The sequence below is a fragment of the Pogona vitticeps genome, chromosome 4 (genome assembly GCF_051106095.1).
Source record: "Pogona vitticeps strain Pit_001003342236 chromosome 4, PviZW2.1, whole genome shotgun sequence".
NCBI classification, from domain to species: domain Eukaryota; kingdom Metazoa; phylum Chordata; class Lepidosauria; order Squamata; family Agamidae; genus Pogona; species Pogona vitticeps.
Window position 1 is genome coordinate 34,290,348 of NC_135786.1, and position 16,161 is coordinate 34,306,508.

Consider the following 16,161-nt stretch of genomic DNA (forward strand, 5'->3'; position numbering starts at 1 on the left):
AGGAAAGTGCCCTTTAGCAGCTGTCTTGGGGAAACTCAATCTTCACCCGTCTTGAAGGGATTGTAGAGGAGAGTCAGAGGAAGCTCTCCTACAGTTTTGATATCTCTAGATGCCTTGGGGGGTGTTTTATAGCCAAATGAATCAATAAATCAAAAATCACAAAAAATTCATTGATTCGTTGGGAGCATTTTTCGTATGAATACGAATTGATGAATTAGCATTTTTGAATGAATTTGGTGATTTGTTTTTTAATTTGTGCCCATCTCTACTTCTGTATCTTTGTGAGCCCATCTACTCTCCAACAGACTTTGGAAATGTTACCTTTTTTGACCACAGTTCCTGGCATCTTCCATCCAGCCCAAAAAAGAAAAAGAATACCACCATGCAAGATCTGCTCTCCAAACACCTACTCTGAGGTGTATTTTGTGTGGTGTTATTCAACTCACTTGTAGAAGAGTGAGTTATAATATAACTGTCTATCATCTAGAAGTAAAAAATGCCAACGCTATGGAGTGCTCACATGTAAATGGCATTTGGTTACTAATTTGCATGGGCCCTGAATGAATATGCTTTTATTAACAATACCCTCACCAAGAAGAGGCACTTTGACTGTGGTTTCTTGACTTTCTAGAACAGTGGTGTCCAACCTTGGCCCTCCAGATGTTCTTAGACTACAGCTCCCAGAAGCCTTCACCACCACCTCTGCTGGCCAGGATTTCTGGGATTTGAAGTCCAAGAACATCTGGAGGGTCAAGGTTGGACACCACTGTTCTAGAACATGCAAAACAAGCATGTGCAGTAAAATTTATATCTAATGCACAGAGATGGATTTCCAAGAGTGGAGCAAAATAGGGTATTTGGAGATCGCTCATTAATAGGGTTGCCATAACTTTGAGAGGACTTGATGGCATATACAATGATAGCAAACCTTTTTGGGCTCGAGTGCCCAAACTGCGGGGGGGGGGGACCCAGTGGGTGACGGGAGGCGGAAGCAGCAGAACAGGAAGTAGTGGTGGTGGAACCAGAAGTGGTGATGGAAGGGAGAATCCCAGGCACAGAGGTGCCTCGAGGCCGCACTGCAGATCTGCTGCCAGCGCCAGCTGCTCCAAATCCTGGCCCGCCATTTGTCAAAGTGCCAGCACCGCGGCTGCCGCCTCCTCCTCAGATTTGGCTCGGGGGGGGGGGAGAAGTGATCCAGAGAGGGCTCTGCATGCAAGCTGTGGCAGGTGTGCCATAGGTTCGCCATCATTGGCATATAACAACAAAATCTCAATATATTTCTCTAGAAGCAAAACTGTAAAGATAACTTTATACCATGCCTTCACTACTGAAATTAATCAGATATCAGATAGTTGAAGTTAATCAAACGTCATCTGACAGCCGCCTGTGTTCTAACCTCAAAAAGGATTTTTTTTTCTAATTACAGAACAACGGTCTTAATGAACAGCAGTGAAGATACAGCACACTTGCTCTATTAGCAAAGCACATGGAGCCTGCAAGCAGGGAATTGAGTGCTCTAGCTCACCCCCTCCATTTGTTGCAATCAAACACACACATGCGTACACAAATGCACAAACACACACACACACATTGCACTGTGGCTAGAAAAGTGACAGTCAGGGGGTTATACACATTGCTTCTCCAATACAGGTGGATCTCATTGGGGTGCCTACATGGATATAAGAAGCCTCCCCTCTTTAGATTGTCACTTTCACATGCTAAAAGTGACAACAGAGGGGAGAAGTACTGGTACACACTTCTCATCATGTGCAATCTCCCCACACATAGCTAACAATTGAAAAAGGCTACCAAATTTTTCATCTTTGTCTTTTGTTACTTCAGTACCCTGGGCTAGGCTATAAAAGCAATTCCCAATTACTATGCATTACAGCGCACACCACTTTGAACATCTAATGATACCTTCCGCAGCTAATTTCCAGATATTAGGAAGGAATTGTTCCACTTCTTTCTACACTAGTCAGGCATCACACGGTGTCAGGTTGTTTTGTGTGGAGTCCGGTGTCCATTTTGGGCTGCCAAAATCTTAAGGATGTATTGAACTTGGAAGGGGTTCAAATGAAGATGGCCAGGGGTTATGGCAAGAAAACGGGAGCAAGGAGAAGTCCAGCCTAGAGAAGAGTAACAGAGGTTGCACTGTCACCCTGCAAATACTTGAAGAGGGAAAGACTTATTTTCTTCTGTAACAGAGGAGAAAGCTAAATTTACTGGATTGAAATTGTAGGAGAATAAATTAGTGTTGATCATTAAGAGGAACTTCCCAGAACCACTTACCAGACAGCTTTCATTTGTGCCATTTCTTGAAGCACCAGGTGAAAAGCCATCTGCTAGGCTTGTGCTAGCTTTTGATCTGTTGCACAGAACTGGGAGGGGGAAGTTGGACCACAAGGCCTGTCCTAAGTCTATGATTCTGTAACTCCAGTCCACACTCTTACACCACATGGTATGTCTGTTTCTCTTTAAGATGCACAGGGCTGTTATACTGTGTTTTGTGTCTGCCAAATCATTGTCAGCCCTCAGTGTCTAAATGGTTTTCCATTTGAAGACAAAAGATACAAATTCAGTTCACCCAAGTAGTGTGGCAGAATAATTTAATGATAGGAGAGAAGGGTGAGAGATTGGAATATGTCATGGCTAACATTTCAATGGAGTAAATGAGATGTCATGATAGGGAGAAAGAGTATATGGTTTAGGCAGGCAGACAAAATATAATAAAATGTCATTGCTGAAAAGCAAGTGCCATCTTTTGGCTTGAGAGAAAACACACAAGGATGGGAGTGTTTCTATTAGCAGACTCTGCTTTTGTGAGCCTGGCTGTTTCTCTCGCAGCAGGCTTCCTAACTGTTAGAGGAAAAAGAAAATAACATTTCTGTGTTCAGTTGGGAGTCATTTTTATGCTCCTTTCTCCTTTTATTTTATATATAGCCTTTGTAAAAGCTGCCATCAAATAGAGTCTAGACACCTCCTGGAAATGATGTAAACTAGTCAGCGGCCTCTTGCTTCATTCTTTACCACTAGTCATACTGGCTACATCCAAGAACTTCCGAAAGTCCACCACTAGCATTATGTCAGCCACCCAGGTCTTGCACGTTTTCCCTCAAAACTAGCCCTAAGGAGAGTCTTTTTCTCTTCCTGGGCACACATTAATTCATCTACCCCATTTGTATATTCAAATTGGGAAGCTACAGCTAATAATGGTTTCATAGTCAGCATGTGCCTATGAAACAGGTGTTGACAAATACAGGCCTGTTACTGTATCCAAATGTCCCATTTTGGGGAGAACACTTAAAACCATCTTAGGTGTGCAGCTGAGTTGCATAATGTGAGAAGCAGATTATCACAACAGAGGCTATTAAAACACAAACAGGGAATACTAACAAGACTGATGGCTTGGTGGACTGCCCAGCATATTGATCCAGAGACAGGGAGTGTTTGTTTGTTTAAAATATTTTTTTACCTGCCTTTCTCCCCAAAAGGACCCAGAGTGGCTTACATAATTAAAAGGACAGTATTTAAAAGCTAAAAACAGTAAGAATACAAATATCTAAAAAAGAATTGAACAAGTATTATATTTAAAACAGTAAACAAAATCAATACTAAAAACACATTTAAAAACAACAGAGCTCAACAGTCCATTTAAGAAACTCCTCTCAGACAGCTAGTCACTAAGAAAATCAAGAGTGCTGTGGCACCATACTGTTCAAATAAATAATCCATTTTAAGACTTCTTCACCTCACCTTACTCTATTATACAGACATAGGAATGAGTCTCACAGGGTCTCCCTCCCTCCACGAAGAAGAAGAAGCAAGGGAAAATCTTCCCTTCTTCCTGAGTTTTCCCAAGCCAAAGTGCTTTGGAGACAAATTTTTGCAGAGAATCTTGTGGAATAATCTGGCTGTCTCATATCCCCACCACCAAAACAAATCCACCAAATCTTGTTCAAAATGGTGTAATGCAGTGAAAAACATTGCCCCGGATAGGACAGAAGTGTTTTCTGTGCAGGATTTGGGGACTTTTGGTATAGAAAAAAATTGCTGGAAGTGAGAAGAAACAAGCAAAGAAACCATTAGTTGCTGCTAGGATTGCTCACAGGTGCTAGGCAGGTCTTTTGGGGAGCACTTATGGACAATTGCTAAAAGTAGGATTTTTCTCAAAAAAAATCGACCATTTGGCAAACACAAAGCAGGGTTGTCTCTTGATAAGAGAAGGGAGTCAAGAGTCTAGCAGGTGGGTTGTACTTCAGGAGATAGCATAATGCTGATTCACTGTGTGCCTGAATATAGCACTTGCTTGTTTCAGCAGCCCCAAACAAAACCAATTAGTTGCATGCAGCTCCACTGGCTACTTGTGACTGATAGCAAAAAATGATAAAATGTATGATGAAAGTGCCACTCTACCCTGAGAAGTTTTTTCCGCTGACGTCAATGATAATCCTTGTGAACAAGTATTTTCCAGGCATGGAAGCAAGTCCGTATGACCACTTGGAAATAATATTATTCATCTGATCTAGGGCAATTGACACCAATTACTTTCAGGAATCTTTTGAGCAGCTTGTTTTAAAGCCAAGCCCAATCCCTTGCATGCAATACTGTTTCCTCCTGGCTTCTCAGGCTGTCAGATTTCTTGAAATGCAAACAGAATCCTGTGAAATTTATAGGCCAGGATCCAGCCAGCCTAGTTCATTAGACTTCAGTCCTGTACACAGTTATCCGGGAGCAAACCCACTGAAAACAATCAGGCTTACCTCAAAGTAGTCATGTATGGAAACTTTACTGCAGATCCAGAAGTACAAGCACATTGAGACCTACCATTTTCAATAATTTTGGAATCTCATTGCACTTACTTTTTATGTATCAGAATTACTTCTTCCATTTATAGGACATTTAAAAGGCATTAGCTTGAATGTCAGCACTGGCATATGTTTTCTCACAACCCTCTGCTCTTCACCACACAAATGACAGTATTCATAGAAAGATTCTTCCTTTAATGCAGTGACAGTAAGTCTAAAATCCCTGAAGTATTTAAACTTTATAGTTATCTAAGCCCTTTTGAAAGGTCTCTCACTGTCACCTGAGCAGAGAAGAGAGGGGGTATGGGACTCGATTTTCAAAGGCAATCACTGTGTAGAATTTTGAGTGATCATCTACTGAAGGTAGAATTTCAAAAGAACTTTATGCACATTTCCCTATTTTACATTCCACCAGCTATTTTGGTACCCCAAGTCCTCTGGAAAAAAATTACCAACAACCCACAAAATCCAGACACCAACAGCTTGCTCTGGGTGGCTTACAGCAATTTAACTACAGTAAAAAAAAAGATTAAAACAATTAAAATACAGTACAATTAAAATATATACTCTAAAAGTTGCCATCAGGACCCACAGTTGATATTATTTCAATTAAAATTTGATATTATTTCAATTCCCACATGTCTGGGGAATCAGCTTGTATCTCATGTAATTTGGACCTCAAGACGTATCTCTCTGTGTATGGAGGAAAATGAGAGAAACTTGAAAGAGAGAGAGAGAGAAGCATCTGTAGTACATTCCTGAAAGGAGTGTACGTATGGAGGCAGCTGGCTAGGCAGGCTCCTAACATAGTGCCTCTCTAACCATGTAGCCTGGAATCTAGAGTTACTTTCCTGCACAATAATAGCAAATAACTCCCTTGCTCATGGCCTGCTGGGACAATAAATCTGTCACCATCTTGTCAGGCAAACGAAAAGGGTGTGAGAGACAAAGAGGCTGGTTAGAAGAACACGACTACTCAGCTAGTGTTCAGCACATGCATTTTCTACTCACTTTCTCAATAGATGGCCTCTGTAAGAACCTATAAAACAGGCAAATTGAATATTCTTTAAAAAAACAAAACAAATAAACAAACAAACAAAAACAGCAGCCAGAATCCTACTGCTGATTATGTCTGTGTAAGGGAAGTTACATAAATCTTGGTGGGAAATTGCTGCTCAACCTGACAAAAGGCCGGTTGCATTCCTTGGTGAATGTCCAGGAATGTAACTGGCACCACTTTAATGAGCAGCAATTTGCCAAGAAGACTTAACATGGTTTCTTTTATGTAAGAGTAAATCAGCAACAGGATCCTGGCCATTTTTTGCCATGCAGATTTCCATAGAAACAGGCCAGAATATTTCACTTTTAAAGTCTAAGTTCCTTATATGATTCGAAACATTCTGAGGGCTGCCTCTTTTGTTTATGTGTACAGAGCTTTTTTATTATTTTTTTGTGACAGGACACAGAGACTCTGAACAAAATAAAATAGCTGATGTATCCTGAATTAGTACCTAACATTAGAATTTGCCTTCCAAGTAGACTTATGGAATCTGTAGAACACTAGCTTCCTTATACTGGTGATACACTGAACAACTTTGCTATCACCTACTTGAAATCCACTATACAACAACATACAGAAAAAACATACATACAGTATTTGTAATAGCATAGCAAAAAAAAAAAAGTATGGCATTTACAGCATCACTTTTTTAATTGCACTCTTCACCCAAGAAACTCAATGAAGCAGTTCTCCTACCTTCTTATTTTTACCATCACAACATCCTGATAGCTTTTCTCCTATTTCCATATAGTAGCATAGTGTAGTTCCTTTGGGTAAAAGGCTGGATTTTGACTTGGGAGAACCAGATTTTGGTCCCCTCTGAGCCATGACATTCAGTGGCCAGGCTTGGACTATTAACTGGCTGAAATTTCATTGCTTTAACTCTTTCTTCTTTCTTTCTTTATGCATCTCAGAGTGTTACACAATTTAAAATTATGGACGGATATAAAATATAGGTAATATTAAATGAATGAAAACGTTAAGATAATTAAACTATTTTTACTAGATGTGGGCTATTTCAATAAGCCCACATCTAGCAAATCTCAGCCATTTGCTAGATCTTCTTTTGTACACATGGTGAGGCATAAATTACATGCATGTAAATGCTGCATGGATTGAATTTTCTCAGTCACAGAAAATTTGTCCTGTATCCAAGTCAGTGGTTCCCAACCTCGGGCCTCCAGATGTTCTTGTACTAACTCCCAGAAATCCTGGCCAGCAGAGGTGGTGGTGGTGAAGGCTTCTATCTGGAGGCCCAAGGTTGGGGACCATTGTATTAAGTGACTTCCAGATGGCTCAGCTAGAGTCGGGTCCTAGTGTAAGACACTCTTCAGCATCCATCCATTTGACAAGGGTTGTTATTTTTGTTCTCCATAGGTTTAGCTTAGCCTCTTCTGGTTTAATATTTAGAGCTTGAGATGTGTGCGGAAAATGCTTTCCTCAATTTTAGCTGTCATCTAGGGGGGCAGTGTCCATAAAGTGGGTGTGTTTAGTGGAAACTTACTTGCTTTTACACTGCATAAGACTGCCATTGGCTATTAGCATTCTACAGAAACCACATTTTCCACCACCACCACCCCTGATCATGAATCTCCCTTGGGATCCTGTTCATCATGGGGAATCCATTGGGATGGAGGGGGAATATATTTAACTTCGAAAAAGAACCACTGCTGATTGGATGATTTTACTGGTGTCAGTGATTTTCAAAAATTAATGGCCTCCCCTCTATCCTGCAGCACTCAATGGTTTCTTCATGATGAAAGGGATCCCAAGAGAGCCTTGAGATCTTTGTGGTCATGGTGGCTTTTCACAAAATTTTTATTTCTAGAAAAAAAAAACACTGCAACAGATGACAAGAATCAATCTTACAGTTTGCATATATATATGCAAACTGTAAGATTGTGATATATATATATATCACAAACAGAAAAGGAAATAATAGGGGAAAGCATATTTTGAAGTTCAGAAATTCTTCAGTGGGGTGTGCCAGCCACAGGAGGACCTCATGGAAGCAGATTGCTTGCTGAGTCACAGTGGAGAGCTAATTTTATGGTTAGCAATAGAAAACAAGTGTACCTATTTTCATCTGACAAATGCTGGAAGGGCAGGCAACTGTTGGAAGCAGTTCACCCAAGGAAGGAAGCAGAGTGATCTACAGGATATCTCCCTCCAAAGAAGAACTGCTATTCTTGCTGTTGTTAAGAACACTACAGAGTGAAGCCAGACATTAAGGGGAAAGCAATTATTCTTGGCAGTTAACATGTTTTCATACAGTAACGGGATTTCCTAAGAGGTGCATGTTTTAGTAATCAAACTGGTAAAGGAACTTGTGCTATGGTTATATTCATTAGATTTGTAGAGTGAGTTTCCCATGATCAATCCCAAAATAAATGGCTAAATGCAAGATACAGAGAGGAGGAAAACAATACAATATGACAAACAGATATTTTTCACTATTTGTAGGAGTATCGTATCTAAATACAGTATATGTTACATTTTCCAGTTTTTTTCTCATACTGTTACTAACACTGTTATGTGGCTTATGAACCGTAAAATATTGAAGTAACAGGCACATGGAGAGAGAGATAAATGCAAACTTGACATTTGAAACAAAACTAGCAACAGGATTCTACAAGATCTGGAAAGCTGTAAAGGCTGTTTTTTTGAAAATTGAAAACTCTAGGGAAAGGAGAGGCATTTACCCTGTTACAGAAAAGGCAAAAAAATAATCACTAAATGTCTCTCTAAAAATCACTGAAAAGGTTCTCAGCTTAAGAGACCCAACCCACTCACTTTGTAGGTCATCTGAAACAGGGGCTCTGCAGACAACTTCTAAGGTCCTGTGCCATACAGGAAATGAGGGAGGAGATAACTATTTATTAATTGGGCCAAAGCCTAGTTTTAGATGAGAATCCTGTTGTCATTGAGCATAGAAGGGCAGTTTAAAAAGTGGTACATGCTATTTTTCAGAGCTGTCTGCATTACATTTGCCCTGGCTGAACAAGCAATCATGTGACCAGTCACACAGAGAGAGCCTATAGGACACAAAAACTACTTGTGCCCTTGCCTTTACATGCATAATAAAATCAAGCAGGGTTCCACCCTTAAAGATTAACAACATCAGGGCTTTAAAACAGGCCCAGAAATAGACTGGCAGCAGTGCAAATTACAAAGCACTGGCACAAGGCAGCTCTATTTGGGACAAGCTGAATTTTAAGGGACCAGGAGTCAGAGTTATGTTAGTATGCTAAAGGAAAAACAACAAATAATCTTGTGACACCTTAAAGACTAACAGTTTTGTTGCTGATGATGAAGAACGGACTATAGCAGTGATGCCCGAATGCCCAAACTGCAACACAAAATCAACTTATTTATTTCAAAGTGCCAATACTGCAATTAAAACCTGAATGCTGAGGTTTTAGTTTAGAAAAAACAACTGCTCCTACACTGCAAGGGTTAAATGCTTGTTCCCTTCCCCTGCCATGGGCGGTATTAACAAATAAATACTTACTGGTGGGGGCAAATCTGCCTTCCAGTGGGAGGGAGTTCCAAAGGCTGGGAGAGTCTTTGAAACAGCTGCATCTTTGATAGTGCAGGGATGGATTAAAATATTCGTGTTTCAAACACTTAGGTTGTTTTCTTAACAGGCTCCTTATAATATCTTTTTCATGGCAAGGACAAGAATAAAATGTCTAAAAAGAAGCACAAAAAAGGGTAAAATGCTTCATTGTGTGACTGTGCCCATCCTTATTCATTTATTACTTTCATTTTCTCCCCTAGCTCAGGGCTTAAGAAAGTTCCTTTTGGTGCAAATGATGGATGATAACTTTTTGGAGCACCAGCCTAGAATCCTGTCAGAAGGATTAATAGGCCACAATTTTTAAAAAAACCAATGCAAAATGCACGTTTTGTGGATGAATCACATGTTCAGAGGGACTGTTGACATCATCTTCAGGACTCAGCCAATCCCAAGGTGCTGCTGCTGCCTTGGGAACCCAACCCCACTCTCCTGGGTCTTTGTGACCTCACAGAGCCCCACCTCTCTGCTGGCAGATAAAAGGGGCTTGCTGGGCAGGGCAGGAGACCAGAAGGGGGACCAGTGGCTAGAGGGCAGTGTGGCAGAGAGAGCAGCAGCAGTTGCAGGTGACCCAGCCCTTCTACCCAAGGCAAGTTCTCTTGCAAAAGCAGATGGACTTGCTAAGTGGGCTTGCAAGTTAACAGCTCGAGGCTGGTGGAGATCCATGGCCTGAAGTTGGCTGATGTCGGCAATGGACCGGGGGAAGTCAGTGCACGTTGGCAGACAGAAGCTGGTGGAATCTCCCTGTGGAAGCTGGCTGAGGCCGCAAGGCGGAGGCTGGCAGAGGTTGGTGGATGAAGCTGGGGGACGTTAGCCTCCTGGAACCGGCTGGTGGAAGCTTAATGGATATCAGTGGATGGAAGCCCAGGCGTGTGTGTGAATGGCTGGTGGAGTGAAGGTATGTGTGTGTCGGGGTGGTGGTGGCTGGTGTGTGTGTGTGAATGGGCTGGCTGGCGTTCTGTGGGGATGTCGCCGGGGTGTGTGTGTGACCCAAGCATTCGCAAGCTGGTGGAGGCCAGCTTCAGAAGTGGAGTGGAAGAGATGAATGGGTGGATATTCCTGGTGGAAACCAGTGGATGTTGTCAGGCAGAACTTTGGGATGAAGTTGCTAGAATATTGGTTGGTGGATACACCTGGGCTGAAGCCAGTTGACAGCAATGGATGAGCTTGCCCCTTAGTTGTTTTTTTCCTCTCTCTCTCGTAGGGCCCGAAGCATCCTCTTCCCTAGGGGGATGCGAGGGACCAGAAGGCAGGCATCCTGCTGGACCTGAAACCAGGCCGTTGTCTCCACTGAGGATACCCGTTTAGCCTCTTTTCCAAAACCAATAAAAGAATTTCCTGGAATGGTTTTGAAGGGTTGTCTTGTTAGTCTGGGGCTGTCACGGCGTTATCTTCCCCATCCCCTCATATCTGGGCCCCAAGGCCTGGGGTGGGTCTTTGTGATGTCACAGGCCCGCCTGCCATGCATGTGTGAGGGAGTGAGCTAGGCATTGTAGGTTCCCTGTCTGAGCTCCTAAGCAAGTATATTACATGTTGTGTTGGACAGACACAGGAAGTCAGTGAGCCCTGGTGCCATTCGGAGAGGTTTGGAGTTGGGTACCCAAACACTATGGCCACCCGTAACAAGAAACGAGACTCGCTCCTTCCCTTCCAACATTGCTCCTCACATTTGTTTGCCTGGCCTGGAGATTCAGGGGAGCACAGCAGCTCATTCTCTGAGACCTGGCAAGCCACATCTTCATCAACACCATGAGCACCCCATGGACAGCTCCTTGCAAAGCACAAGTGGGGAGAAAAATATGCCTCTTTGAAGACGCTTCCAGTCCAACCTCTCACACCAGTGCCACAACCGAGGAAATGGAGATGAGCGTATATTAAAATTCATGTGGATCTATGCCATGGATAGATGGCAAAAATACACTGGTACTGCAAAATTTGCTGCTTGAGGGCAGTGGCTGCCTCTGAGTGCCTAGTGCAGTGATGGTGAACCTTTTTTGAGCCTGAGTGCCCAAACTGCAACACAAAATCAGCTTATTTATTTTAAAGTAACAATGCTGCAATTAAAACCTGAATGCTGAAGTTTTAGTTTAGAAAAAAACAATTGCTCCTGTACTGCAAGGGTTAAATGCTTGGGTTCCCCCCCCCTTCTATGGGCAGTATTAAGAAATAAATACTTACTGGTCCTCCAATCCCCCACTGGGCTAGACCACAAATGGTTGCCATTGCACCCCTCCGCTGGACCACTGCACTAGCAGAGGGGAGTGCCGAAATCCAGGATCGAAGGACGGGTAAGTATTTATGGTGACTTATGGCTTGTGTGCCCACAGAGAGGGCTCTGTGTGCCAACTGTGGCACGTGTGCTATATGTTCACCATCACTGGACTATAGCCTCCTTCATCTGATAAATCTGATGTAAAGCTTTTAACTCTTGATCAGACACATTTGATGAGATGGTCAGCAGTCCACGAAAAGTTTAATATCACAAGTTAGTCTTTGTTATTCCTGAAATCAAGACATTTCAAAGGCACAGCCATAAGCTAGCGATAGTAAAAAAAAACTGATACACACATATTTTTCAAATATGTTTTATGGAGCCCCCCTCCTCAGCTTTCCAGCAAGAAGCATATTTAATGGGTAAAGCCTTTGCCTATGTGGGAAATACAAGGAGTTGAAGGAAATATCATCTCTCCAACCTCATAGTTGTAGTTTTCAAAGTAGTAGCCATGGTAATCTGTGCAAACATATACAGAAGAAGAAGAAGAAGAAGAAGAAGAAGAAGAAGAAGAAGAAGAAGAAGAAGAAGAAGAAGAAGAAGAAGAAGAAGAAGAAGAAGAAAAGAAGAAGAAGAAGAAGAAGAAATTGTGGCACCTTAAAGACTTAACTGCTATATTTCAATGTGAGCTTTTGTGATGAAGTGAATTGTGTCCACAAAAGCACACATTAAAATATAGCAGTTTTTAAGCTGTTACAATGTTTTCATTTTCTTTTTTCTTTTTCTTTTCTTTTCTTGTTTTTGTTTCTTGTCTGTCATGATGTAGCTAATATACAGGAGTCCCCAAAGGAGAGTGGACGCATGTACTCTTTATTATAAAAGACAATTCTCCATCTGAAGAGCTGTCAGAGAGGATAATGTTCATTTTAAAAGTATTCTATCTTTGAAAGAGTATCCAAGTACAGTATTATTTAAGAACCATAAAGGTGGGATATCAGGGACCTTGATGCAAACACTCACAGTTTGCTGGACACTATGCTCAGCAAGGTCAGAGGCCTCCTGCTCAATGGCTTCTACAGCAGAGTGAGCAGCTTTGGAATTCTGTATACGTTATAAAATTCACTTCAAATATTACATCAGTACATATACATTGAAGGTTTCTTAGATACAGTGGGTAAAAGTGTGGGACTAGGATTCAGGAGACTTCATGGGGTGGCACTGGTCAAACCATTCTGTTAAGAGTCACCATAAAAAACTGGCTTTAATAGTGCAGTGGTTTAGGTGTCTGCCAGACGCTGGGAGTTTGAGTCCCCACGGTGCCTCCTGCAAAGCACAACCAGCCTGTGTGGCCTTGGGCAAGCGGCAGACTCAGGATGGCCTCAGAAGAAGGGAAGGGCCAACAACGTCTCTGCATTCTCTATGTGGAAAACCTTGAAAAGGGTCGCCCTAGGTGGGAACTGACTTGACAGCACATGATTATTAAGCCAGATGCACATAAGGACACCACCACATACAGCAGCAAGCAAATAAGTGGGTTTTCTTATGTGTGTGTGTATATATGTATGTGTGTGTGTTGCACGTCCCCCCCCCCCTTTTTCTGGTGTTATTTAAGCGGCCAGCCGCCTTGGCGAGGGGGGGGGGAAGCAGGAGCCCGCCGCCACCCCCTCGTTTCCTGAGGTGTGAAGAGACCGTGGGCTGGGCATGAAGTTCCTGCCTGCCTCTGCGACCCATAAGCAGAGCGCTCGACGGCACAGCTCTTGGGACTGCGAAGGCCCCCACCCCACACCATCCACGGCTCCGGGGCCCCTCTCTCCACGACCCACAGAAACGGCGAGGGCCGCGGTGCTTTCTAAGGGCCCGAGAAAAGAGGCCGAGCGGGCGCCCATGTGCCTGAGGCGGTGGCGGGCCAGGTGCCGGCTCCGGCGGCCCCTCCTCTCGCGGTTGGAGGGGAGCGACGCCTCTGTGGGCGGGGAAACGCCGTGCGGGGGCTGCTTCTTCGGCTGCCCGCCCGGCCGGTACCTTCTCGCTGTGCACGTCCCGGCTCCGAGCAGGCGGGCGGGCTGGCCAAGGAAGAGGAGGAGGAGGAGGTGGAGGCGGCGGCGCAGTAGGAGCGGCAGCGGCAGCGGCGGCTCGCCCAGGAATGCGCTGAAGATGGCGGCCGGCCGGAGAGCGCCCAAAAGCGGCTTGTTGGAACTGCGAGCGGCGGGCGAGCAGTGGTTACGGGTCCTGGTGACTCTTTCGGACGACTTCTTGAGCGTCAGCCCCAGCGGCAAAGGCGCCGAGGAGCCGCTGCAGCCGCCGCCGCCCAGCCCGGTGCAGCTGAATGGCGGCGAGCCGGGCGCCCTCGTTCCGGACTCGCTCACCAACATCAAGCGGACGGTGCGGATCGTCAAGCAGGACGTGGGCGGCCTCGGCATCAGCATCAAAGGTAAGGATCGGGGAGGTGGCAAGAAGGATCGGGCCCAGGGGCTTGACTGTGCCTCCTCGGTTGCTCCTCTTGGGGAACTTTTCGGACACTTTTGCTTTTTCTTCTGTGCTCAGCCATCCCACCCCCACCCCATTCCCTGTTTCAACCTGCTGCTTTTTGGCACCAGGAAACGCCTGTGGCCAAACCTGCTGCTCTTCTTCGTTGGCAACACGACTTACTTTTGCGTGTAAGTTTTGGGAATGGCTCTTTTTGGACAGTTGAATCGCCTTACCTGGCAGCCGGGAAAATGACGTTTCACGAAGGCCAGTTAACTGGACTTTTAGAGAAACTTTCTAAGAAAGGAGGTGGGTTTTAGTAGTATTAGTTCGATTAAGCGGTGAAAGTTTGTGGATGGTGCGGGGAGAAGATAAGCGTGTTAGGAAAGGCCCAGCTGGAGTCTAGACGACACGTGTTGGCATAGGGTATTAATTTTAGCCTCCGCCGGAGTTCCACAGCTGCTCCTGTAAAAGTAGCACTGTGGGGGAAGTTTGAAAGGAACAACTTGGAAGGCGTGCTGGCTGCCTTCTTCCTACGCGTCCATTCAAAGCACCTGAATAACTTCCTCAAGCATCGGGCGTTTTTTACATGCCCATCCCGAGGAAGAAAGCATTGTAACTCGAAAGTTTGCATACTTTATTGGGAATACTGTACTGGTTGACTGCAAGAAATGGCTCATAAGAAAGACACAGAAACGGTGAATTCTGTTCCACTGAACCGGTAGAGCTACCTGATCTAGGTTGATTTGTTTTTGTTTGAATTGTGTATTTAGTATCTGTATCCTCATTTTTCAATTTAGATTGTGTTTAGCAAAACGTGAATCTTTGATACAGATTTGCATTTCTAATACATTACTAGGTTCTGTGCAATATCTTATTAAAGGCCAATTCGGTTTTTGTGTGAAGCAGCACTAACAATGGAGTACATGGTTACTGAGAAGTAATTCCCTTTGCCTTCAGTAGAACTGAATTGGATCGGGCTGTAAATGGCCTGAAGGTGGGACAGCTTTCACCAATTGCTGGATTGTGGTATACAGTAGTGGTTAATTTTGGAAGGACAGGTGCTTTTTGTGAAGTCGCCAAAGTCACCCCCATAAGAAGAACTGAAAAATGCAGGCGGTTGGATTGTCCATATCAACAAGTGACAGCTAGACTTTGTAAAGTTTTGTTGTTGTTGCTTGCCATCTGACTTATGGTGACCCCATGAATTAGTGATCTTCCAAAAAAAAAAAAAAAAAATTAATGGCTCAATTGCACACTTGAGACGAAACCACCCTCACATACTTTGCATTATAGTATGGATAACTTGTAACAATAAACTTTTCCTGGAAAAATCCAGTTTGTCCCCTTTCTAATGTGAGGACTACTCTAAGCCCAGAGGAAAAGGAAACCTGACATGGGATGGCAGATGATGCCATCATTCCTCCTATTTAGATAGTCCTGTGGCTTCACTCCTGCAAACTCTGGCTCCACTATACTACTGCTGCCGTGGAATTCCAGGTGTGGAGTGTAGTTGCACTCATGGCCACTTCCCAGTAGAGTTCTCATAAGTACCTGGATGCGAATGCTAGACAAGCAAGGGTCTTCTTAGGTTCAGTCAGAATCTATGGTTCTATAGAAATAATTGTTCTGACTTTTTAAAACTCAGGAGATCACATAAAGTATGGACACACATTCTTATTTTACAGATTGGTTTCAGAAGCGTCCACATTTTCTGTACATTTTTTACTTCTTTGATAAAATGATCAAAGACATGCCAATTCTAGGAAGCGATCTAATTTTTAATTATTCTGCTAGCCTTAGGCCTGGCTAGCATTCTTCATACACCTAGATATGCCACTTGCAGACAGGTAGCACCTATTGGTGAGTGACATGTGTCTCTCTGTGTGTTAGTGGGGATGGGGAGTAGATGCCCATAATCAAGACTTAGACTGCAGACTTTTCATCTGGAAGTAAGTCTTATCAGACTTAGTGGAAGTTCTGAATCAGTGCATATCAAAGTGTATTATTAAAAAGTACAGTGCTGGTTGCTGAAAAAAAT

The 16,161-nt window shown here is 43.6% G+C and overlaps 1 protein-coding gene across 1 annotated transcript in view; it reads left to right on the top strand.

Moving 5' to 3' along the window:
* Positions 1 to 13,654: 13,654 nt before the first annotated feature.
* SNTA1 (syntrophin alpha 1) overlaps positions 13,655 to 16,161 on the top strand; it is a 77,905-nt gene continuing 75,398 nt past the window's right edge. Inside the window, exon 1 of the mRNA XM_020782382.3 lies at positions 13,655 to 14,085. Within this exon, the coding sequence (XP_020638041.3) occupies positions 13,809 to 14,085 (277 nt within the window). The 5' untranslated portion in view covers positions 13,655 to 13,808. The remainder of the gene's footprint in view (positions 14,086 to 16,161) is intronic.